The sequence below is a fragment of the Theropithecus gelada genome, chromosome 19, assembly GCF_003255815.1.
Source record: "Theropithecus gelada isolate Dixy chromosome 19, Tgel_1.0, whole genome shotgun sequence".
Lineage (NCBI taxonomy): Eukaryota > Metazoa > Chordata > Mammalia > Primates > Cercopithecidae > Theropithecus > Theropithecus gelada.
The window spans coordinates 26,387,317-26,413,003 of NC_037687.1; the positions used below are offsets into that span (position 1 = coordinate 26,387,317).

The window sequence follows — 25,687 nt, forward strand, 5'->3', positions numbered from 1 at the left end:
AATCGAATCATGGGGGCTGGTCTTTTGCATCCTAATCTCATGATAGTGAATAAGTCTCACGAGATCTGATGGGTTTATCAGGGGTTTCCGCTTTTGCTTCTTCCTCATTTTTTCTCTTGCTGCCGTCATATAAGAAGTGCCTTTCGCCTTCCACCATGACTGAGGCCTCCCCAACAATGTGGAACTGTAAGTCCAATTAAACCTTTTTGTTTCCAGTTTCAGGTATGTCTTTATTAGCAGTGTGAAAATGAACTAATACAGACTGGAAGCCTTGTGACAGGAAAACTGAACATCTGAGACATCTATAGAAAAAAAAGATCTGCTTACATCCTGGAGTTAATGTAGACTGATTTATTGACCAACAGCATTACTCCTCCAGCTCCATTCCAGGTGACAGGCACCCCAGAAGTAGCAGGACTGGTAGACATCACTAGTATTGTATATAAGTTGTACATGTATGTGTGTTGAGGAAGATGATGGGGAAAACAATGATGGTGGTCACCAGATAAGATGGGACCAAGGAGGGGATTGCAAGACCAGGCCCTATGAACCCCCTCCAAAGAACGCCCTCCTCTTGGAAATAAAAGTGGTTCTGGATCCAGGGACATCAACAGTTGCAAGCTGATATTAAGAGTTGCCCACTGGATCTGTTCTAAGGGATATGTGATGTGAAGCCAAATGAATGAAGTTAAGAAGTCACATGAGAGGTTGATGGGTACTTTGTTTCATCACCTTGTAGAATTTCTTCCTTTTGAACCTCTTTACTGGGTGTTAGCTGGTGACTTAGGGGTAGGGATGTGGAGGCTGTAATAGGCCTGTCTCTGCTCTTGGGCCTGAAGGGAATCCTATGTATGAGGCAGTATACAAAGTATGCAGGGATGGGGAGGATGACAATGGCAAAAAGGGTGATCATCAAGAGCAGTGCCCATGGTGGGTATGGTCGAAGCACCTCTTTTGACTGTGGAGAGATGGGAAAAAGGTTCAGAATATCAAAATCCCCAAGAGAAGAGGAAGAGTTGTGGAGGGGAAGGGTGGGTGGGGAACTAAAGCAGAAAACCCATGAGTCTTCCGGCATAAGAGAATGAGATGACTGGGTTCTTTCACCCAGAGTGAATTGAAAGGTCTGGCCCCCACTCCCAAAGGGGTTCTGGGTCCTGGGGGAGGCTCACAGTGCTTGAGTCCCAGGACATGTAGGTGATCGGCTTCATACAAAGACGAACCATCACGGTCACAAACAGGATAAGCAGCACAACTGGACACACACAAGCCCACAGCCAACCATAGATGGGAGAGATGGGGTGGCCCAACAGGATCGTCAGGTCTGCAAGGAACCTGGGGAAGGGCCACCAGAGTGTGGGATGCCCAGTTAGGCCTCACCACCTTGGAGGCAGGGCCAGCCCAACCTTGGCATCTTTCAAACATTCTATTGTATCTCTAATCTCCTGTTTCATCTCAAGTCTTGTCCTCTCTCATCTTCTCCCTAGTCAGTCTGTCGTCTATCCCAACCCAAGAAAATTTTCCAAACACCCCTCTCCTGCTCAAGAACTTTCCATGGGTATCCAATGGCCTCAGAAGAAAGGTCAAGTCTCTTTCATTCATCCCATAAATATCAGAACGTCTATGATGTGCCAGGAACTCTTCTAAGTGCTGGATATCTAGCAGTGAACAACACGGATAAAAGAAAGTGGCATTTGGCCCCTGGGGAATGTATCTAGTTTATTTCAGCCACCTATCGAGTCTCCTTTAGTACATATTCTCAATTTCAATAAATATACAAGTGGGGTCTTTTGGTCTAGGGTACCCATCACCCTATCTCCACCTATTCATCTGTCCAGGCTCTGCTCAAGCATCCTCTTCTCTTTTTTTTTTTGAGACGGAGTCTCACTCTGTCGCCCAGGCTGGAGTGCAGTGGCCGGATCTCAGCTCACTGCAAGCTCCGCCTCCCGGGTTCACGTCATTCTCCTGCCTCAGCCTCCCGAGCAGCTGGGACTACAGGCGCCCACCACCTCACCCGGCTAGTTTTTTTTTGTATTTTTTTAGTAGAGACGGGGTTTCACTGGGTTAGCCAGGATGGTCTCGATCTCCTGACCTCGTGATCCGCCTGTCTCGGCCTCCCAAAGTGCTGGGATTACAGGCTTGAGCCACCACGCCCGGCCAAGCATCCTCTTCTCTAGGCCACCTTCCCTAACTCTCCAGTCTTCCTTAACTAATCATCTGTGTCCCCAGAGCTTCCTCGGCTACCTCTACTATAGACTTACATTCCACAGTTATGTCTTCCAGGTCTCGCTCCCAGATTATCTTGTTCTCTTTCCCAGGTAGCTCTACCTTCCAGAATCAGACCACTTCTCTTAATCCACAATTCTTCTACTTTTGACCAAGCCATTCTTAGCTCTCATTTGAAATATTACATAGCCTTCATGAGGCAGGGGTGACTCATGCTTGTAATTCCAGCACTTTGGGAGGCTGAGGCAGGTGATCACGAGGTCAAGAGTTCGAGACCAGCCTGGCCAACATGGTGTAACCCCATCTCTACTAAGAATACAAAAATTAGCTGGGTGTGGTGGCGCATGCCTGTAATCCCAGCTACTCAGAAGGCTGAGGGAGGAGAATTGCTTGAACCCGGGAGGCAGAGTTTGCAGTAAGCTGAGATCACACCACTGCACTCCAGCCTGGGTAACAGAGCAAGACTCCATCTCAAAAAGAAAAAAACAAACAAAAACAAAAGAAATATTACATAGCTTCCAACTCTTATCCTGGCTTCACTCTGGACCCTTCCTGATCTATTCTCCACACAGCAGCCATAGATACCTTTTTAAAAAACAAATCTAATAATGGCAACTCCCACCTGAAAATGTCATTCTCCTACTCAAAACCTTCCAATGCTTCGTCTCTTATTCTGCATACAAAGCTGACTCCTATAGTGGCTTACAAAACCCTACATGATTTGGCCCCCATCATTTCTCTAGCACCATCTCCTAATATCTTCTATTCCAGCCTCTGACTTCCTTTTTTCTCAAAAACTCTAGGCATTATGTTTCCTCTGGCCTTGGTAATTTCTGTTTCCCTGCAGGGAGCACTTTCCTCAAAGTCTTGTCATGACTCCCTCCCTCCTATTATTCAGGAGTCTGCTCACATGTCACCTTATCAGAAAGTCCCTCCCTGAAGTCTGACCTGGATGGGTGCCCACACACACTCCCACTACGGGCCATCTGACCTCACCCTTTGATTCTTCCTATCACTTATATTCATTCTCAATGTTTTTATTCTTTATTTGCTAATTGGTTATTGTCTCTCTAGACCACTAAAATGTAAGCTTTCTGAGAATAGGAATACTTCTTTTGTTCAATGCTCCTATCCTTGATGACTAAAACAGTGCCTGGCACATATGCAGCACCCAAAATGTATGTGAAAATGGATGAATGAATAAAAAGGTTTCCCAGAAGGCTCTGAAATTAAGAGTCCCTATGTCACACTAGTTGGGCAACAGTGGAGGCAACAAGAAAGGGGTCAACCTTCCCGATAGTCCCATGCTTTGTGAGAACCTGGGCTTAGGACTTCACCTCCTGGCCCCATAGGCCCAGAATACAGCCATGGTTTCCAATATGGCAATGACGATGATGGGGAAGACTATCCAGTGGTTACTCAGCAGTTTGATGAAGTGGCTGCCTGAAGGTTGAGTGAAGAAGAGGCCGCACGCGAACATGAGCAGAAAGAGTCCCACTGGAGAAAACATGAGATCTGGATCAAGGTTAGAAGTCAGGGCTGGGTGACAAGGGCTAAGTAGAGGTCATAGACCAGGACTGGTGGCAGACCCAGTGGTGGCCGGGCGTGGTGGCTTACATCTGTAATCCAAGCATTTTGGGAAGCTGAAGTGGGCAGATTGCTTAAGCCCAGAAGTCTGAGACCAGCATGGGCAACATGGTGAAAGCCCGTCTCTACCAAAACTACAAAACTGAGCCAGGCGTGGTGGCGCATGCCTACGGTCCCAACTACTGGGGAGGCTGAGGTGGGAGGATGACTTGAACCCAGGAGGCAGAAGTTGCAGTAAGCCAAGATCACACCACTGCACACCAGCCTGGACTACAGGGACCCTGTCCCAAAAAAAAATCCCAGTGGTGTCAGGGGTCGGGCCTAGGTCAGAGTACCTATGAGCAGCTTTGTATGTTTCCTGAAGAAAAAGAAGTTGTCCTGGAGTGGAGTAACGATGCCCTGCATAATCCCTATTGCGCTGCTCAGCCCCATGGTCAGCAACATCAGGAAGAAGATAAAAGACCAGAAGACAGACAGAGGAAGGAAGGACATGGCTTCAACAAAGGACAGGAATACAAACTTTGGGCCCTCGCTAGCCTGCAAAGAGAGAACAAACAGGTGTTGAAGTGTCATTGAACTAAACAATAACAAAAAAATATAGACAAGTATGCACTCTATCTTCCCTGGAAAACTGAAAATCCCTGGATCACTGAGAAAATCAGATCGCCAAGCCAGCCCATAGTGGGAGTGTGTGGGCACCAATCCAGATACGACTTCAGGGAGGGCCCTTCCGATAAGGTGACATGTGAGCAGACTCCTGAATGATAGGAGGGAAGGAGTCATTGATTTTTCTGACATGGAAAAATCAATCCAGCTAGCATTATGCTTGGAAGGCCGTTCTGCAAACTATAGTACTTCGTATTACTAAGCGCCACAGATTATCCTGGTGCTTCTGGGATTTTTTCTCGTGCTAATAAAAGCTAAAATTTCTGTTGTGCCAAGGGCTTTCAGACTCAGTTTTTTTTACTGACCTTAAGAAACTGAGTCTCTATGTTGCATTCAGTCACCTCGCGGAGAACCATGCTTTTGATGTGCTGGGGAAGGCCATTGAGCCAGGTGTTGTAGATGGAGGTCGGGTTGTCAAGCAGGTCGAGAGGGGGCTTGGCGTCAGGAGGCAGTTTCCCTAGGTTTATCAGCTTTAAAAGTATTTCAGCATTCCTGGGGATAGGGGGTTGAATCAAATTGAACCATTTGGCCCAGCAGGAGATGGTCTCCTTTTCCTTTATCTTCAAGATAAAAATGGCTATCACTGGCTTAGCATTAGTGATCTGGGTAAGATAGAGCCTGGGATGAAACCTAGAAGGCACCCGCCCTTCAGGGTCGTGAATTCGTTTGTGTAATCCTGGAGAATTTACGACCATGGGAGAGCCTAGGAGAAGCATTTTCTACAGTCTTCTTGGGGACTCAGTGGTCTCTGCTCTAGTGATGGGGTTTCTTCTTCACTGTCTACCTTCCCTCTTGGCTGAGACTAACGGGTAAAAGCCAGCTTTCTAAACCTCCTGTTACAGCATGTCTGGGGGCACAGAGACTATGATGACAATGTTCCCATGGAGTTGTGCTGTGTGAGAGCAGCTGCTGGTTCGACTTTTTGATGTGAGCCCTGCTGACCATTTTGGCCTCACATGTCCCTATGGCTCTCTTCACATTCCATGTTCTGGCCAGATTTAACTACTTACAATTTCAAGGCCCATCATACCCTCTCACACACAATACCAACTCCACCCCCACCACCATTCTTCACTTGGCTAACTCCTACAAACCCTTAAAACTTCAGCTCATTGCTCTGTAAGAACTGCAATGGACAGCTTGCCAAGATTCACTGATAAAAGCAAAAGGCAAGCAAGTAGAGTTTGATCACATTTTAGAAAATAAAATACTATATGCTATTCCAGTAATAAGCTAGAGATTTGAACCAATTTTCTCACTGGAAATAATTTAAAAGGCTGGAGGGATTTTTTTTTTTTTTTTTAGACCAAGTTTTGCTCTTGTTGTCCAGGCTGGAATGCTATGGCGCAATCTTGGCTCACTGCAACCTCCGACTCCTGGGTTCAAGCAATTCTTCTGCCTCAGCCTCCCGAGTAGCTGAGATTACAGGCATGCACCACCATGCCTGGCTAATTTTTTCGTATTTTTAGTAGAGACATGGTTTCTCTGTGTTGGTCAGGCTGGTCTTGAACTCCCGACCTCAGGTGATCCGCCTGCCTTGGCCTCTCAAAGTGCTGGGATTACAGGCATGAGCCACTGTGCCCAGCCTGGAAGATATTTTTAAATCTTCTAATGAAATAAAAACGTTGACAAGATAATAAGGAATCATCAGGCAAAAACTGAAGTACAGGCAAAGCAGTGGAGAAAGGGGACTTCCAAATATACTTTGTCCCAAAGATGTATGCAAAATGCAATAAACTAGACCTGCAGTTTCCAATTTTAAGACTTTTCAGACGGCCGGGCGCAGTGGCTCAAGCCTGTAATCCCAGCACTTTGGGAGGCCGAGACGGGCGGATCACGAGGTCAGGAGATCAAGGCCATCCTGGCTAACACGGTGAAACCCCGTCTCTACTAAAAAATACAAAAAACTAGCAGGGCAAGGTGGCAGGCGCCTGTAGTCCCAGCTACTCGGGAGGCTGAGGCAGGAGAATGGCGTAAACTCGGGCGGCGGAGCTTGTAGTGAGCTGAGATCCGGCCACTGCACTCCAGCTTGGGCGACAGAGCGAGACTCCGTCTCAAAAAAAAAAAAAAAAAAGACTTTTCAGATACAAAAGGGGGCCATGGAGGCCAGATATAAAGCACCAGAGCCTGCCCAAAATAAGGATCAGAACAGAAGTTCCCCACTTAAATCTGACAACTTCAAAGGGCTACACCTTCGCAATAAAAATGAAGCAGAAGCTTTGCCCCTGGCCCTTCTCCACAACCGGGAATGCAAGGAAAGCTGGTTCAGAGATGATCTACAGATTTGATGCAATCCCAGTTAACACCACAGCAGGCTTTTTCTTTTTCTTTTTTGAGATGGAGACTCGCTCTGTCGCCCAGGCTGGAGCGCATTGGTGCAATCTCCACTCACTGCAACCTCCGCCTCCCAGGTTCAAGTGCTTCTCCTGCTTTGGCCTCCTGAGTAGCTGGGACTACAGGTGTGTGCCACCACCCCTGGCTAATTTTTGTATTTGTTAGTAGAGATGGGGTTTCACCATATTGGCCAGACTGGTCTCAAATTCCTGACCTTGTGATCCACCCTCCTCAGCCTCCCAAAGTGCTGGGATTATAGGCGTGAGCCCACGCACCCGGGCTTGTTTTTCTTTATATTTGATCATGTATGTATGCATATCTACTAAGCAATATAATAACCAGTATCCTGACTTTTATGATGGTTAACCTCTGGGAAGCAGTAAAGGGATTATGATTAGAAAAAGATACATGGAGAGCAGCTAGGGTTATTCTAGTTCTTAATACAAGTGATGCTTACTTCATAGTTCGTTACACTGTACATTGTTTTATACATTTTTTTTTCTTTTTTTTTTTTTTTTTTTCTGTTAGAGGCGGTGTCTCACCCAGCTGGCTTCAAACTCCTGGGTTCAAGCAATCCTCCCACCTCGGCCTCCCTAAGAGCTGGCACTACAGGCGCGAGCCACTGCTCCCAGCCTTGTTTTATGCATTTTTACATATGTATGTAATAGCTCATAATAAAAGGTTTCTTTTGAAAATACCCAAAAAGTTACCATTACACTCCCACCAGACTGGAAACAATTTAAAAGTCCAACCAAGTTTAATCAAGTGTTGTGCAAAAAGTAGAACAAGTGAAGTCTCACACATCCTTGATGGGAGGGTAATGCATTACACCACTTTGAAAACCAGACAATATATGATAAAACTGAAGGTGAGCACACCCTACTTAGCAATTCCTTTCCTAACTATATGCTGTCAAGAACTCTTGCACACGCACACATGTATATTCCCAGGCATCTTCTAGAAGAAAATGGTGGTTATTTGGGAGGGTTAGGATTACTAGGAGAGGCCGGAAGCAGTGGCTCATGCCTGTAATCCCAGCTCTTTGGAAGGCAGAGGCAGGAGGATAACTTGAGCCCAGGAGTTCAAGACCTGCCTGAGCAATGTAGCAGGACCCCGTTCTAAAAAATTTAAACTAAAAAAACAAACAAAAAAACCTACTCTGGGAGAGAAAGGAAGAGGAGGAGGAAGAAAAAAAAAAAAGACTACTGGGAGAAATTCAATTCAGGGTTGCCTCCTCTGGAAGGCCCCATCTGACTAGCCCAAACAGAATTAATGGCTGTCTCCTGTCCCCACCTATCACTTCAGTTACCCGTTAGCATAAGTTTTTGGCTGTCTCATTCTCTCCTTTCCTTCTCCCTCCAAAATTGAAAACTTAATGAAACAAGGACTGTGGTCAGATTCACCTGTCCAAGTCTCTGTGGTATAGAAAGAATACTTCCTAAATGTCTGATGGATGTTTTTGAAATTAATGCCTAAAAATAAGAAAAATAAGAAACAGGGGTGATCAGACAATTAAGGTTCTAGTACAGAGAATCCTTTTGGAGTTTCTGATAGATTGACAGAAATCCCCAATTCAGGAGTTGACAGTTAAGGATGGGGCCTTTCACCTCTCCATTTTTCCAAGGATAGCCTTGGAAGGGTCTCTGGGTGGTGTGGTCTTGGATGCTATTTTGTTGTGTATCTGGGATTAGAGTAGCCTTCAATGTTTGCCATTTTCAGTATATCCCTGTTAGCATATCCACTCTGAGGTGGAGAGCTGGCAATCTCTCAGTTTGAAGATTTCTTTCTAGGGTGACAAAAGGCTCTGAGAAGGATAATACATGATAGGAGATTCTATTGTCTCCATTTTTAGCTATGGGGAAGGTATGCAAGTGCACCCAAGGTCGAAATGTGTGAACGTGGATCTCTGCAGTGCCTTTAAGGTTAGGGTCTCCGGGTTTGAAAATTCCCTGGGGCTGGGACCCTCCACAAGGGGGCTGGCCTTACCTCTCACAGCAGCGATGTGTGATGATTGTCGCCCAGAAGCCCAGGACAGAGAAGTTGAAAGATGTGACAATCAACAAAGTGAGCAGGTTTATCACAGACACGAGAAAGGCATCACTGAGACAGTTGTTGGACTGGGGCATGTAGGAGGCTAAGGAGGCAACAGAGCCAAGGCCTATGCCTGTGTTAAACAAAACTTGACCCCCTGCTACAGACCACACACTCACATTGTACACATCCGATATCTGAAAGAGAGAAGACAAGCATAAGGGGGTTGTAAAAGCAGCAGCAGAGGACAACTATAATAGAAATGTTGCAGGGAGGGGAGAGGGAGATGCAGAAGGAAAGAATGGGGACAGGAAGCTCTAAGAACAGGCAGCTGTGGTGCCCTACAAGGCCTAATGGAGGATTGAGGAGACAGATTTCACCTTGGCAACTACCAACTGTTGAAGGCCAAATTTTGCCCCTTCCAGCAGCAGACTCCGGATGAAGAAACCAATGATGATGAAATAAGGCAGCAGTACCAAGACACAGATCACCTGAATTGAGAGTGGGACATATCAGCACCTGTGTACCAGTAGGGGTCAATCAACAGGAGGGATCGAAAGTTCCGAGTCAGAAATGAGTAGGAGTTAGAAGAAAGCCTTCAGCAAGAGTCAGGGGCCAGTGGGAGTAAAAGGCCAGAGGAGCAAGAGATTAGGAGATCAACAAGTAACAAAGTGAGGTAAGGGCTAAAGCATCTGAGAATTTCAAGGAATCTAATACTGGTGGCTCACCTTCCCCGTGGACTTAAGCCCATTGATCATGAAAGCACCAACAAGACACCAGCAAACACAGAAGGGCAGGACCAGACTATAGACTGGTGACCCGCCATCCTCGATTCTGTCTGAGGCCTTCAAGGTCTGCCGGTACCAGAAGTATATGGAGGGTGCTGTCTGTTCACATGCAGGATCTGGGGGGGACCTGGCTTTAGACATGCCTGCTAGACAAAGTACCCCCTCCTTCTTCCTTATCCCCTCTCCCGCCTCCCTTTTCTCTTTCCCTCTCCCATTTCTTTTTCCTTCTTCTTCTTCTTCTTTGTCCCTCCCCACTCTCTCCTCTTCCAAATTCTCTTCTACTTCTACTTCTCCATTTTCCCTTCTCCTGTTCTTTCACTTCCTCCTCACCAAAGCCACTGGAGTTCATCGTTAAGGGACATTTCTCCCATGGAACGGGAAACTGGAAGGACTGGCTCATGTAAAAGATGATCCAGGAATTGACCACATTGAAGTACAGGCCGAGGATGAAACACACCTGGGGGCCAAGGAGGACATGGCTGGGGAGGAAGAGCAGGGACAGGAAAAGGGAGGGGATTTGACAGAGGATTGGGGAACCAAAGGGATCTGACCCATGGAGGTATTCATGGGGCGCATTTCAGGAGGAGGGTTGGGATGCGGGTGGGGTGTAAAAGTCAGGCCTGGGCAGCCATGGGCTCCTCACCATGAAGCTAGAATACCCCACACCACCAATCCAGGGGGCAATGATCTTCCATACACCCATGCCACCCTGACGCATGCTCTGACCGGCTGCCATCTCCAGGAAGACAAGAGGAATCCCGACCAGGAACAGCATGAAGATGTAGATGGCGGCGAAACTGCCTGCGAAGAGGATTCAGGGGGGACTCTGAGAACCATGTCCTTTCAGTGCCTGGACTCCAGGAGCCCAGGAAAACATTCTCCCTACCAGCGATCTCCCCCAGGGTCACAGGCATCAGGGCTCACCCATGTCTACATCCCTCACGGTCCCAAGTGTCCAGTCTTCTGGCCCCCAATTCCTGGAAGACCAGAGTACCTAGTTTCCAGCCCACCTTGGACCCAGGCCTCAAGCTTTGCCATCCCCATGTTCAGATACCCTGAACCTCTACACCTCTCATGATTTTAGGTGTCCAGGGACCTGGCTCCTATCCTGCTCAGAGCACCAGGTCTTTGGTCTCTACATATCTCAGAAACATTCACGGTTAAAGCCTGGACAGGACTCTGTCCTGCTTGCCCCTTGTGGACTCAGGTTTCCTGGTCCCCAGACTTACAGCCTCCACTGTTAAGCCACAGGTGGGCAAAGCGCCAGAGACAAGATGGCTTCATAGAGAAGCCCACCTGAGCCAGAATGTACTCAGCTTTGCTGGACCAGAATGGACGGGCAAGGAGGACCTCATTCTCTTTCTTCTCTGTCATCTGCACCTTCTCGTACGTGGATTTCTGTTTCAGGATTGAGGCAGTTGCCGCCTCCAATACAGAAATTTGCTTTGGCTGACTGGCCCTGGCCTGAGCCTCAAAAACATGAGCCTCCCAGGCCTTAGCCTCTGAAACCCGGGCTGCTGAAACTTGGGCCTCTGAGGTCCCAGATGCTGCAGACCAGGTATATGGACCCTTGTCTTCCCATGTTTGACTTCCTGGGACAGTGTCAGAAATCACTGTGCCAGTCCACGAGGTGTTTGCCAGCGAGGATGTCGAAGGCTGGGCCTCTGTCTTCATCCCAGACAGACTCCCTGGGGCAGCTCCAGCTTCTGCAAGGGAGGGTTCATCTTCCTGAACAGACCTGCAGGACACCAAAAACTGTAGATTATAGATTTTAGAGTCAAGTAACTACTGAGTTACAAAACAATCCTCAACATCTCCTCAAAGCAAACTTTATTTCTATCCCAACCACCACTGACATTCAAAGCACAAAAAAGTCTCCTGCATAAGTTTCACTTCTTAGAAATGTTTTCACGTGGCGGCTCACGCCTGTAATCCCAGCACTTTGGGAGGCCAAGGCAGGTGGATCACCTGAGGTTGGGAGTTCGAGACCAGTCTGGCCAACATGGCGAAACCCCGTCTCTACTAAAAATACAAAAATTAGCTGGGTGTGGTGGTCGGCACTTGTAATCCCAGCTTCTCGGAGGCTGAGGCAGGATAATCACTTGAACCCGGGAGGCAGAGGTTGCAGTGAGCCGAGATCAGGCCACTGCACTCCAGCCTGGGAGACAGAGTGAGACTCCATCCCAAAACAAAACAAAACAAAACAAAACAGAAATGTTTTCTTGCACGGCATAGGGAAAGAGAGAGACACACCCAAAAGTCAGGAATCCCTGCAATCAAAGGATTTTTTTTTCCCCACCTACTGGGTTCAAGTGATTTTCCTGCATCAGCCTCCCAAGTAGCTGGGATTACAGGTGCCCACTACCACACCTGACTAATTTTTGTATTTTTAGTAGAGATGGGGTTTTGCCATGTTGGCCAGGTTGGTCTTGAACTCCTGACCTCAAGTGATCCGCCCACCTCAGCCTCCCAAAGTGCTGGAATTACAGGTGTGAGCCACTGCAGCCAGCCTGAAATCAAAGGGTTTCTAAGAACACTGAAGTACTATTTATAGAGGGCTTCTGAATTTAAAAATGAAACAAAACTAAACTAATTTAATACTAAATCTGCCTTAGAAAAGTTACTTTACCTTTCTGAGCTTTCTAATCTGTAAAACACTCAGATCTTTAACTCAAATATAGCCTCACCAGAGATGCCTTCCCTGTCCACCTATCTAAAATAGCAGCTACCTGCCCGCTGCTCTCTCTACTTCACGGCATTTCTCATCTCCTGATTTTATTACCTATTGATTGTTAATTTATTCATTCTCCAGCTCCACCTACTGCTCTATCTCCAGCAAAAGGATGGTGTTCTACCTTGCATCTGGGGCTATTCTCCTTGGTCTCCAAGTTCCTGCCACTCTGAACTTCTGTTGGCTCTTCAAATACAAGAAAACGGGCACGGAGTGTGCTGAAAAAGAAAAAAAGTTACGTGAAAGAGAGGAAGAGAGAGGGGAAACTGGAGTTTTCTTTCAGTGGGGGAAGGAGCATGCTTTCCAAAAGCAGAGGCAGTAGGTGGGCCTCAAGGCAGCACTGGCACATTTGGGTGACATGGATAATTGCTTCTGAGACACAGCTTCCAAAGAGCTCTTTGTTACTCAAGAAAATGCTTATAATTCAATTACAGGTTAAAAATATAAAACTAAGATACAAATTTCTATCTTTAGTTCTATCTCTACTACATTTAAAAACGCAATGAAAGGTTGAAAGGAAATACATCAATATAGAGAAGATGATCAGGCCGGGCGCAGTGGCTCATGCCTGTAATCCAAGCTACTCAGGAGGCTGAGGCCAGAGGATCGTTTGAACACAGGAGGCAGAGGTTGCAATGAGCCGAGATCGCGCCACTGCACTCCAGCCTGGGCAACCCTGTCTCAAAAAAAAAAAAAAAGTGATGATGGCTACAAGTATGTTTATATCCTTATCCCTGATTTTACATTACATTTTTTTAAATCTTGTATTACTTTTTTTTCAGACACAGGTTCTCACTCTGTCACCCAGGCTGGAATGCAGTGGCATGATCCATAGTTCACTGCAGCCTTGAACTCCTGGGTTCAAAGGATCCTCTCACCTTATCCTCCAAAGTACTTAGGACTATAGGCATGTGCCACCATACTTAGCTAATTTTTAAAAGTTTTTTTCAAGATGGGAGTCTCACTATGTTGCTCAGACTGGCCTCGAACTCCTGTGCTCAAGTGAGTCTCCTGCCTCAGCCTCCAGAGTAGGTGGCATTACAGGCACAAGCCACCATTCCCCACTCACCTGTATTACTTTAATAATCAAGAAAAATATGGCCAGGTGTGGTGATTCACACCTGTAATCCCAGCACTTTGGGAGGCCAAGGCACGTGGATCGCTTGAAGTCAGGAGTTTGAGACCAACGTGGCCAACATGGTGAAACCCTATCTCTACCAAAAATACAAAAACAAAATAGCCAGACATGGTGGCAGGCACCTGTAATCCCAGATACTAGGGAGGCTGACTTAGGAGAATCACTTGAACCGGGAGGCAGAGGTTGCAATGAGCCAAGATTGTACCAGTGTACTCCAGCCTGGATGACAGAGTAAGACTCCGTCTCAAAAAAATAATAATAATCGGCCGGGTGTGGTGGCTCATGCCTGTAATCCCAGCACTTTGGGAAGCCGAGGCGGGTGGATCACGAGGTCAGGAGATCGATACCATCCTGGCTAACACGGTGAAACCCCGTCTCTACTAAAAATACAAAAAATTAGCCAGGCACGGTGGTGGGTGCCTGTAGTCCCAGCTACTTGGGAGGCTGAGGCAGAAGAATGGCATGAACCGGGAAGGTGGAGTTTGCAGTGAGCCGAGATGGCACCACTGCACTCCAGCCTGGGCGACAGAGCTAGACTCCATCTCAAAAAATAATAATAACAATAATCATAATCAAGAAAAAATATGTATTGATAAGTGAAAGTAAAAAGATCATCACGGACAAAGAAATCCAATTGAAGAAGCCCTCATCAGCCAAATCTGGACAAATAAGAACATCAAAATAAATAATAGTAACAGATGAGAACCAACAGACTAAAACAATCTATGAATCCACAGGGATACAACTCAGGAAAAGGAAAATCTCTTCCTTACAGTAGAACACAAACTAATACATGTACAAGGAACGATGAATTAGAAGGTAATTGCTTATCACAAACTAATCGAGTTGTACACATTAAATATGTACAGTTTTTTACATGTCAATCATACCTCAATAAAGATGTCTTTTTAACAAATCATTGTTTGGAAACTACCAGAGTAATAACTGATTCAAGAAGAATCATCAATGGTTGCTAACACAAGATGATGAAAATTTGATGGGGACAGGATAATTGCACAGTATTACTGTATCTCCCCACAAGATATCCCCCCCAAAAAAACAAGAAAATACTATCTTTAGAGTGTTACACACTACCTTAACCAATAATAGTCAACTGATATCATATAACGCCTGATACAACGCATTAAGAGCACAACATCGTTTCTGTGGGATTCCTGCCAAAAACGTGTAACAAAACTCCAATCGTGAGGAAACATCAGAAAACAAATCTAAATTGAAGTACATTCTGTAAAATAGCTGGCCTGTACTCAGTAAAAATGTCACAGTCAATGAAGACAAGGAAAGATGGAAGTGTTGTAAGTCTGAAATTATGTCAAAATTTTTTTTAATTTTTTAAACTTCCAAGCACCTGCCACTCCTACAATTCACTATCAAAAAAAAGGAAGTTTCTTCTAAGAAAGATAGTCACATGAACACCAATCTCCAAACTTACCCACAATCTCCCCCTACCCAACAACAAAAAACACAAATGATTTTAAAATATTACAAATATGGGGATATCTGCATCATTTCTGAAAAATAGGTTCCATCCTCATGTCAAAAACAGAGAAACTTCTGCTACATAAACAAGAAACAGGACCAAACTGTAATCACTGAGGAGTCAGTTCACATCTCTTTTTCCTGGCAAAGTGGTTCAATGTTTCAGGAAGTAAATACTTTCCCAGCAACTTGTGGGAAATAAAAACAATCACTTGCCAAAGACCTTCTGCTCCAGTGAACCAATGGCTTCCAGAAGCTATATGCCAGAGAATGCAACAACAGGTGGGCCACTCCAAAGAGAAATGCAGTGGGTTGACGGGCGTCTCCCTGAGACAAACGATGCTTCCATAAGATTAAGAGAGAAGCAGGAAACCATGCAGGGGAGAAAAGGCTGAAGAAAAAATTAGGTACAAAAATCCAGCCTTTGGGGCTGGTCATGGTGGCTCATGCCTGTAATCCTAGCCCTTTGGGAGGCTGAGGCAGGAGATGTTTTATGTAAGCTTCATGGTAACTACAAAGCAAAAAACTCTTAGTAGAAATGATTCAAAGCATTCCACTAAAGAAAATCAATATAATTAGCCACACTGATATAATAAAGAAGAAAAATATTATCATCTCAAGAAATAGAGGAAAAACATTTCATGAAGTGCAACATACAATAATGATTTAAAGAGAAAAACTTTCAGCAAACCAGGAATAATTTCCCTGATAAATGGTACCTCTCAAAAAACAAAAATGATCATACTTAATAGTGAACGTATGCTTAAACATAGCTACATACTTAATAGTGAAATGAGGAAAGCTTTACTTTTGAAATCAAGAACAATCAATGAAAACAGCTATCAGCACTTCCTTCCCATTGCATTAAATATTTTAGATAGCACAGTAAAGCAAGGGGAACAAAAGACAAAGATTAAACAAAACTCACTATTCACAGATGATATATCTGTGCAAGATCCAAAATACTATAGATAAATTATTTAAATTAATAAAATAATTTAGCAAGATTGTTGTATGCAAATGGCAATAAATGAAAATTAATTATATGTCTATGCTTGCAATACATAATTAGAAAACAAAAATTTTTAATGCCACTTTTAAATTTTTTTAAAATATAGAGTAAAATCCTGGGGAGGTAATGGCAATAACAGCAACATCGTTTTAAAATCTTCCCAAATACCCACATGAAAACAAGTAGTTCTACTAGATTGCAAGCCCAAAATCCATGGATAATATTTACGATACCAAGATAAACCCCAAAATACAAGTCTATGAGAATAAACCACAAGAGCCACAGACCTGTGAAGAATCAGCATCTGTGTGGAAGGAAACAAAGGAAGCAAGACAACACCTGACAGACCTGGGGGTGAGATGCAGGGAAACAGACCTCTCAAAATAATCAACAGGTACTCAGCAGAAATCATGGAAAGCCTATTAGAGAACAGCAGCTAAAACTAGAAGATGCCTTGCCTAATCAATAACAGTTGAGTGCATGGAGTCTACAATAGAAACTGAAGGGACCAGGGCAGGCTAGATTCTATGAACTTTTAAAATTAACCAACCAGGGATCTTTTCCAACCCACAAGCCACAATGAGGAGAAATTCCTGTGAGTAAAGCTAAATTGAGCAATACGAGAACAAGAATGACGAAGGATAGGCCAGACATGGGCTCATGCCTGTAATCCTAGTACTTTGGGAGGCCAAGGCAGGAGGATCACTTCAGGCCAGGAGTTCAAGATAAGCCTTGACAATGCAGTGAAAACCTATCTCTACCAAAAAAAAAAAAAAAAAAAAATTAAAATTAAAATTAGCCAGGCATAGTGGCACATGCCTGTGGTCCCAGCTATTTGGGAGGCTAAGTGGAGAGGACTGCTTGAGCCCAGGAGTTTAAGGTTGCAGTGGGCTATGATCATACCACTGAACTCCAGCCTGAGCAACAGAGTGGGACCCCATTCTCTAAAAAAAATAAAATAAAATAGGCCAGGTGCAGTGGTTCATGCCCGTAATCCCAGCACTTTGAGAAGCTGAGGTGGGAGGATCACTTGAGGTCAGGAGTTCAAGACAAGCCTGGCCAACATGGTGAAACCCCATCTCTACCAAAAAATACAAAAATTAGCCAGGCATGGTGGGACACGCCTGTAGCCCCAGCTACTCAGAAGGCTGAGGTGAGATAATCACTCGACTCCAGGAGAGGGAGGTTGCAGTGAACCAAGATCGTACCACTGCACTACAGCTTGGGCAATAGAGTAAGATCCTATCTCCAAAATAATAATAATAATTTAATTAAATTAATTAAAAATAATTTTAAGAAAACAGAGATGAAGGATATACAGGATCCAGATAAAAGTGGGGAGAAGAAATTTCCACTTTTGACCATGAAAGCAAAACAGTGTCTGGACTTACCTCCACAAAAACACTACAAAACTGTACAAATAATTGAAACAACTATTTTCACATATTAAACAAAGGCAGTACAGCATTGCAATCTCTAAAAAAAAAAGGCCAAAAAACAAGGTAACTAATTGCATCATTGCCCTGTTTTTCTGCTACTGATTTCCAAACTTTGGCACAGGAGGAAGAATACAAACAGAGCCTGGCAGTCTCAGTACTTGAGGCAAAAATCAGTTCAGGAAGGCTTAGGTGACTAGAATTATCTGGGCTAAGTACTCAACAAAAGGGAGCCACAGAGAAAAAGCTCTAGGAATCTGGATAAAATACTTTGAGCCATTAGCTAAATATCAACCTGCACATGTATTCTTATGAAACTTCATAAGAACAGGCAAAGAGTAAATTCCAAGGAAAGAAAATTGCTGAGGAACTATAGGTAAAACAATTCCTAGAACTTGAAGAACAAGAAGAATTACTTAAGTTTCCACCAGCCAGTATGGAGAGACTTTACTGAATACTTGGAACATTCAAGGTGGCATAAACTAGCTCTAGTTCTAGTAGTAGGACTACTTTAGACCTGGGGAAGGAAAAAAAAAAAGTCTTAAAAGCAACTCTTAAAGAGCCGAAACTGATCTTCAAGTAACTGCATGTCACAACAAAGGCCAACATTCCTTAAGATAATGCAGACAAACCTAGCACTGAACAACAAAAAAATCATGTCAATCATCTAGTCAAAAATTACTAGACATGCAAAGAAGCAGGAAAAGTCACCCATAATTAGAAAACAAAACCAGAAATGATTGACTAACGAAATTAACACATCGTAACACTAAAATAGCTCTTACAAATATGCTCAGTATGGTCAAGGACTTAAAAGGAAAGCATGAACAGAATGAGGAAATATCAGATAGCTAGCTAGCTAGACAGATAGATATTTTCTTTTTTGAGATGGAGTCTCACTCTGTTGCCTACACTGATCTCAGCTCACTGCAACTTCTGCCTCCACATTTCAAGCAATTCTCCTGCCTCAGCCTTCCAAGTAGCTGGAATTACAGGTGTGCACCACCACACCTGGCTAATTTTTTTTTTTTTTTAATTTTTAGTAGAGACAGGGTTTTGCCATGTTGGCCAAGCTGCTCTCGAACTCCTGACCTCATGTGATCTGCCTGCCACGGCCTCCCAAAGTGCTGGGATTACAGCCACAAGACTCCATGACTGGCCATGATATATTTTAAAAATCAAATAGAACTTCTAGAGATGATACAACACCTGAAATGAAAATTTCACTGAAGATTACTGGCAGATTTTAATAAATCAGTGAACTTGAAGATATAGCAATAGAAACAATCCAAAATGAAGCACAAAGAAAAAAAAAAAAAAGACTGAAAGCAATTACCAGAGCATTAGTGACTGTGGGACAATATCAAATGGCCTAAAATGTGTAACTGGAGGTCCAAAATAAAGGAAGGATATGAAAATGAAACCGGACCAATTTTTCCAACGAGCCAGATGCCCAAAGAACTGAAGCTTGAGAAACTTACATTTGTACAATGAGATGAACCTGCTGTATGTTGACCAACTCTTCTTCTTTACTAATTCCTTCATATATATATGTATATATGTATATATGTGTGTATATGTATATATGTATATATGTGTGTGTATATATGTGTATATATGTGTATATATATATGAAGAAAAGACTCACATAATTGAAAGGATAAAAAGACAGTTCTACAATAATTGTAGACTTTAATATCCCACTATGAACAATGGATAGAACCAGCAGACAGAAGATAAGCAAGGAAATAGACTTAACACAATAAACCAACTAGATCTAACAGATACATTCAGAACACTCTACCCAACAGCAGCAGCATACACATTCTTCTCAAGTGCACATGGGACATTTTCCAGGATAGACCACAAATTTGTGGGCCACAAATTTCCTTTTTTTTTCTCAGCAGAATTAGAAAGATAAATACCATACAAAATAGCTTCTCTAGCCACAATAGGATGAAGTTAGAAATGAATAACAAAAGTAAAACTGAGGCCAGGCACAGTGGCTCAGGCCTGTAATCCCAGCACTTTGGGAGACCGAGACGGGCGGATCATGAGGTCAGGAGATCGAGACCATCCTGGCTAACACGGTGAAACCCCATCTCTACTAAAAAATACAAAAAACTAGCCGAGGGCGAGGTGGCGGGCGCTTGTAGTCGCAGCTACTCAGGAGGCTGAGGCAGGAGAATGGTGTAAACCCAGGAGGTGGAGCTTGCAGTGAGCTGAGATTCGGCCACTGCACTCCAGCCTGGGTGACAGAGCGAGACTCCGTCTCAAAAAAAAAAAGAAAAAAACAAGTAAAACTGAAACTTTTACAAATTTATGGAAATTAAACACACTCTTAAACAACAAATGGATCAAAGAAGAAAATACAAGGTGAATTAGAAAATACAGATAAATGAAAGCAAAAACACACATACTAAAATTTATGGGAAGCAACAAAAGCAATGCTAAGGGGGAAATTTATAACTATCAATGGTTACATTAAAAAATGAAAAAGAGGCTGGACGCAGTGGCTCACGCCTGTAATCCCAGCACTTTGGGAGGCTGAGGCGGGTGGATCACCTGAGGTCAGGAGTTCAAGACTAGCTTGACCTACATACTGAAACCCCATCTCTACTAAAATACAAAAATTAGCTGGGCGTGGTGGTGGGTACCTGTAATCCCAGCTACTTAGGAGGCTGACGCACGAGAATCACTTGAACCCAACCCAGGAGGCGGAGGTTGCAGTGAGCCAAGATCACACCACTGCACTCCAGCCTGGGCAACGGAGTAAGACTCCCTCTCAAAAAAAAAAAAAAAAACAGATCTTGAATCAATAACCTAACTCTAAAACTTAAGAAACTAGAAAAGCAAACTAAATCCAAAGCAGAGATGAATAGAGAATAGAAAAACAATACAGAATTCAAAAGTTGGTTCTTTAAAAATATCGACAAAATTGACGAACCTTTAACTAGATGTACTACGAAAAAAAGAGAAGACTCAAATTATTAAAATCAGAAATGAAAATGGGGACATTATTACCAATTCTACAGAAATAGGAAGGATTATAAGAGAGTACTATGAACCTATGAACAACTGTACTCCAATAAACTGGATAACCTAGATTAAATGGACAAATTCCTACAAATACAAAATCTACTAAGACTAAATCACAAAGAAACAGAAAATCTGAATAGATCTATAACTAGTAAGGAGATTTAATTGGCAATCAAAAATCTCTCAACAAAGAGAAGCTCTGGACCTGATAGCTTCATGGGTGAATTCTACCAAGCCTTTAATGAATTAATATCAATCCTTCTCAAACTTTTCCAAAAAATTAGAGAGGGAACACTTCCTCATTCATCCTATGAGGCCAACATTGTGCTAATACCAGAGCCATACAAAGACACTACAAGAAAAGAACACTACAGACTAATATTCATTATGAACTTTGATGCAAAAATCCTCAACAAAATACTACCAAACCTAATTCAGCAGCATATTAAAAGGATTATACCCCATGCCAAGTGGGATTTATTCCTGGAATGCAAGGATGGTTCTGCATACAAAAATCAATCAATATAATACACCACATTAACAGAATGAAAGAAAAACATGATCATCTCAATTGACGCAGAAAAAACATTTGACAAAACTCAATACCCTTTCATGATTAAAAAAAAAAAAAACTCAACAATCTAGGAGTTAAAGGAAAATATGGCTGGGCATGGTGACTCATGCCTGTAATCCCCACTTTGGGAGGCCTGATGACCAGTTGAATCCAGGAGTTCAAGACCAGCCTGGGGCCAGGTGCAGTGGCTCACATCTGTAATCCCAGCACTTTGGGAGGCCAAGACAGGTGGATCACCTGAGGTCAGGAGTTCAAGAGCAGCCTGGCCAACATGGTGAAACCCAATCTCTACTAAAAATACAAAAATTAGCCAGATGTGGTGGCATGCACCTGTAGTCCCAGTTACTTGGGAGGCTAAGGCTGGAGAATCACTTGAACCCCGGAGGCAGAGGTTGCAGTGAGCAAAGATCATACCACTACACTCCAGCCTGGGTGACAGAGCAAGACTCCATCTCAAAAAACAAACAAACAAAAATAAACAAAAAAAAAACAGCCCGGGCAACATAATGAGACCTCACTTCTATAAAAAATTTTTTTTAGCTACTCAAGAGGCTGAGGTGGGAGAATCACTTCAGCCCAGGAGGTCAAAGCTACAGTGAGCCATGACGACACCATTACACTCCAGCCTGGGTGACAGAATGAGACCATGTCTCAGAAAAAAAAAGGAAAATATCCCAACATAACAGCCGTATACAAAAAATTCACAGCAAATGTCATACTTAATGATGAAAGACTGAAAGCTTTCCCTCTAAGATTAGAAACAAGCGTAGAATGCCCACTTTTGCCACTTTTATTCAACATAGTACTGGAAGTGCTAGCCAAAGAAATTAGGCAAAAATATAAATAAATAAAAGAAAACCAAATTAGAAAGATGATATGATCTTATACGTAGAAAATCCTAAAAATTTCACCAAAAAATTTTTTGAGCTAATAAATGAATTCAGCAAAGTAGCAGGATACAAAGTCAACAATCAAAACTCAGTTGCATTTTTATACACTAACAATGAACAATCTGAAAGTAAAATTATGAAAACAATTCAATTTGTAATAGCATCAGAAAGAATAAAATACTTAAGAATTAACTTGGCCAGGCACGGTGGCTCACACCAGTAATCCCAGCACTTTGGGAGGCCAAGGCGGGGGATCACCTGAGGTCGGGAGTTCGAGACCAGTCTGAACAACATGGAGAAACCCCGACTCCATTGCCGAGTTACTCGGGCATGGTGGTACACACCTGTAATCCCAGCTACCCAGGAGGCTAAGGCAGGAGAATTGCTTGAACCCGGGAGGCAGAGGTTGCAGTGAGTCAAGATTGTGCCATTGCACTCCAACCTGGGCAATAAGAGCGAAACTCCATCTCAAAAAAAAAAAAAAACAAAACAAAAAACAAAAAAAAAAAAACCAAGAAAGTGAAAGACATGTACAAAGAAAACTACAAAACATTGCTGAAAAAGATTAAAGGAGACATAAATAAATGGAAAAATATCCCATGTTCACGGGCTGGAAGACTTAACACTGTTAAGATGTCAGTGTTACCCAAAGCAATCTACAGATTTAGTAGCTTTTTAATTTTTTTTATTATTTATTTTTTGCAGAAATAGAAAAACACGTCCTAAAACTAACATGAAATCTCAAGGGACCCTGAATAGCCAAAATAATCTTGAAAAAGAAGAAAACTGCTGGTGTACTCACATTTCCTGATTTCAAAAAATATTACAAAGCTATAGTAATCAAAATAGTGTGTTACCCGCATAAAGATACAGACTAAGGGAACAGAATAGAGGGCCCAGAAACAATATATGGAAAAATGACTTTTTATAAGGGTGCCAAGACCACTCAGTGAGTAAAGGACAGTCTTTTCAACAAATGATGCTGGGAAAACTGGATGATGTACATGCAAAAGAGTAAAGATGGACTCTTACCTGACACCACATACAAATACGCAAAATAAACCAAAGACCTAAATGTAACACTTAAAATTAGAAAATTCTTAGAGGAAAACATATGACAAAAGCTTCATGATAGTGGATCTGCAATGAATTATTGGATATGGCACCAAAGGCAAAAGCAACAAAAGAAGAAACAGACAAACAGGACTTCAATCTGTGCATCAAGAGACACTATCAAAGGGGTGAAAAGACAATCCACAGAATGGGAGGAAATATTTGCAAATCATATGTCTAATAAGAGATTAATATTCAGAATATATAGAGAACTCCTAAAACTCAACAACAAACAACACAATTCAAAAATGGGCAAAAGACTTAAATAGACATTTCTCCAAGGAAGACATACCAGTCTCCAAAAAGCACATGAAAAGATGTTTGATGTCACTAATCATTAAGGAAATGCAAACGAAAACTACAATGAGGTAACACCTCACATCCATTAGGATGGCTAACATAAAAAGGCAGAAAATAAGAACTGTTGGTGAGGATGTGGAGAAATTGGAATCCTTATGCCTTGCTGGTCAGAATGTAAAATGGTGCAACCACCATGGAAAACACTATGGTGGTTCCTCAAAAACTTTTTTTTTTTTTTTTTTTTTTTTTTGAGATGGAGTCTGGCTCTGTCGCCCAGGCTGGAGTGCAGTGGCCGGATCTCAGCTCACTGCAAGCTCCGCCTCCCGGGTTTACGCCATTCTCCTGCCTCAGTCTCCGGAGTAGCTGGGACTACAGGCGCCCGCCACCTCGCCCGGCTAGTTTTTTTGTATTTTTTAGTAGAGACGGGGTTTCACCGTGTTCGCCAGGATGGTCTCGATCTCCTGACCTCGTGATCCGCCCGTCTCGGCCTCCCAAAGTGCTGGGATTACAGGCTTGAGCCACCGCGCCCGGCCTCAAAAACTTAAAAATAGAATTACGATATGATCCAGCAATTCCACTTCTGGGTATACACCCAAAATAAGTGAAAACCAGGCCTGTAGTGGCTCAGCCTGTAATCCCAGCTCTTTGAAAGGCTGAGGTGGAAGGATTGCTTGAACCCAGAAGTTTGAGGCTGTAGTGAGCAGTGATCGTGCCATTGGACTCCAGCCTGGGAGCCAGAGAGAGACCCTGTCTCATAAAAATAATAATAACAGGCTGGGCGCGGGGGTTCACGCCTGTAATCTCAGCACTTTGGGAGGCTGGAGAGGGTGGATCACCTGTGGTCAGGAGTTCGAGATCAGCCTGGCGTGCGCCTATAGTCCCAGCTACTCGGGAGGCTGAGGCAGGAGAATTGCTTGAACCTGGGAGGCAGAGGTTGCAGTGAGCCGAGATCACACCACTGCACTCCAACCTGGGTGACAGAGTGAGACTCCATCTCAAAAAAATAAATAAAAAATAATAGATTCATGTATCTTAAACACATTCTAGAATAGTTGTCCTTAAAAACAAGCTTTACGGAAGTGAGAGAACTGAGTTTTGGCCAACTGGCCACTTCCAACACCCATAAAACCCCTTGAGCCCCAGGCGGACTCCTCCTCTCATATGGGTGCAACCCTCCATGGCGTCCCTGCACCGTCATCCCAAGCAACTCCTGAGCTCATGCCCTGTGGGGAATGCTCAGGATCCCCCAGAAATGCCCATTCCCCTCACATTACCTCCTTCCCTGGAACTATAACCTCCAAAAAAGGAAAATAGGGAGCTGGTGTCCCATTTCTTCAAAAAGCAGAAAATAACTTCCCTAACAGACCAGCGAAGGGGCTGGACCCGGGTTTCTGCCACCCGGGCAGTTGACACTGATGGCTTTCCCCAAAGGCAGGGACTGATGGCCAAAGCCTGTGAAGGAATTGGCTCAAACTCAGACTGGAGGAGTGAGGAAAGCCGAAGACAGTGTCTTGTGTCCTACGTGGGGGGGTAAAGGAGGGACCCCTTTGATTCCTCAGCTCCACAGAGCCCAGAGCAACCAGGAGGCTCCCAGCCAGCTGTCACCCGTCAGGGGAGCCCAGTGAGCCCGGGCCTGGAAAATGGCGCCCAGCCCCACACACCCCAGATCTGGGAACGTTTCAGGGCTCCCTGGGCCAAGTGACCCTCACCCGAGCCCCGAGGCTTCTGCCAGGTTCTTCAGTCCAGCCAGACAAAAATGAGGGTGAAGAAACCCCAGCTGAGAAGCCTAGCAACCTCTTCAGGCCCCTTCAGGCATCGACGGATCGGTTCGGGCAACACCCTTTGATCTGCCTGGCGCGCGGCCTTTCCCGCGGATTCTCTGCGCATGCGCCGCCGCCCCCCCCCCCCTCAGTCTCTCCCCAGTACCATGGTGAATGCTTTCGCCCCTCCACACTCCCCAACTCGCTGGTCTCTCCCTGCATGCACGCACGTGCGCACATCCTCTGACTGCTCACGCGCTGCACCACACCCCATCCCATCCCATCCCATCCACCCACGACGCCACGCTTCAGGCAGGGTTCTAAGACAAGGCCCTTCTCTGACGCATGCGCTTTGCTTCCACTTCCACGTAAGGAAGAAGAGGTGATGAAGTGGGAGAATCATCTCATTCATTCCTTCTAGCCTTCAAACCTTTCACACTTACTTAAAGATCGCCTACTAGAAAACAAACCTTAAATATGCGTCCAACAAGGCAGAGAGGGACGTTGCCTTAAGAGGGCTCAGAAGCCTACTAAGTTGCAGACAAGAATAAAAAACTCAAAGATT

General features: G+C 44.0%; 1 protein-coding gene across 2 annotated transcripts; it reads right to left on the reverse strand.

Annotated features, from left to right (window-relative positions):
• Positions 1-203: 203 nt before the first annotated feature.
• Positions 204-25,245, reverse strand: SLC6A16 (solute carrier family 6 member 16). Of its 2 annotated transcripts, none has more exons than XM_025366623.1 (13): positions 25,072-25,245; positions 11,130-11,367; positions 10,859-11,099; positions 10,273-10,430; positions 9,960-10,086; positions 9,570-9,745; positions 9,222-9,332; positions 8,797-9,038; positions 4,782-4,968; positions 4,146-4,347; positions 3,561-3,720; positions 1,170-1,332; positions 204-958 (listed from the first exon to the last, which is right to left on the reverse strand). In XM_025366623.1, exons 2-13 carry the CDS (start codon positions 11,301-11,303, stop codon positions 689-691), a joined length of 2,211 nt encoding a protein of 736 aa, XP_025222408.1. In that variant the 5' UTR covers positions 11,304-11,367; positions 25,072-25,245; the 3' UTR covers positions 204-688. The 2 variants fall into 2 exon arrangements, with proteins under 2 accessions (XP_025222408.1, XP_025222407.1); XM_025366622.1 differs by adding an exon at positions 12,485-12,578 and having other exon boundaries at positions 10,859-11,367; positions 25,072-25,241.
• Between the last annotated feature and the right edge of the window lie 442 nt (positions 25,246-25,687).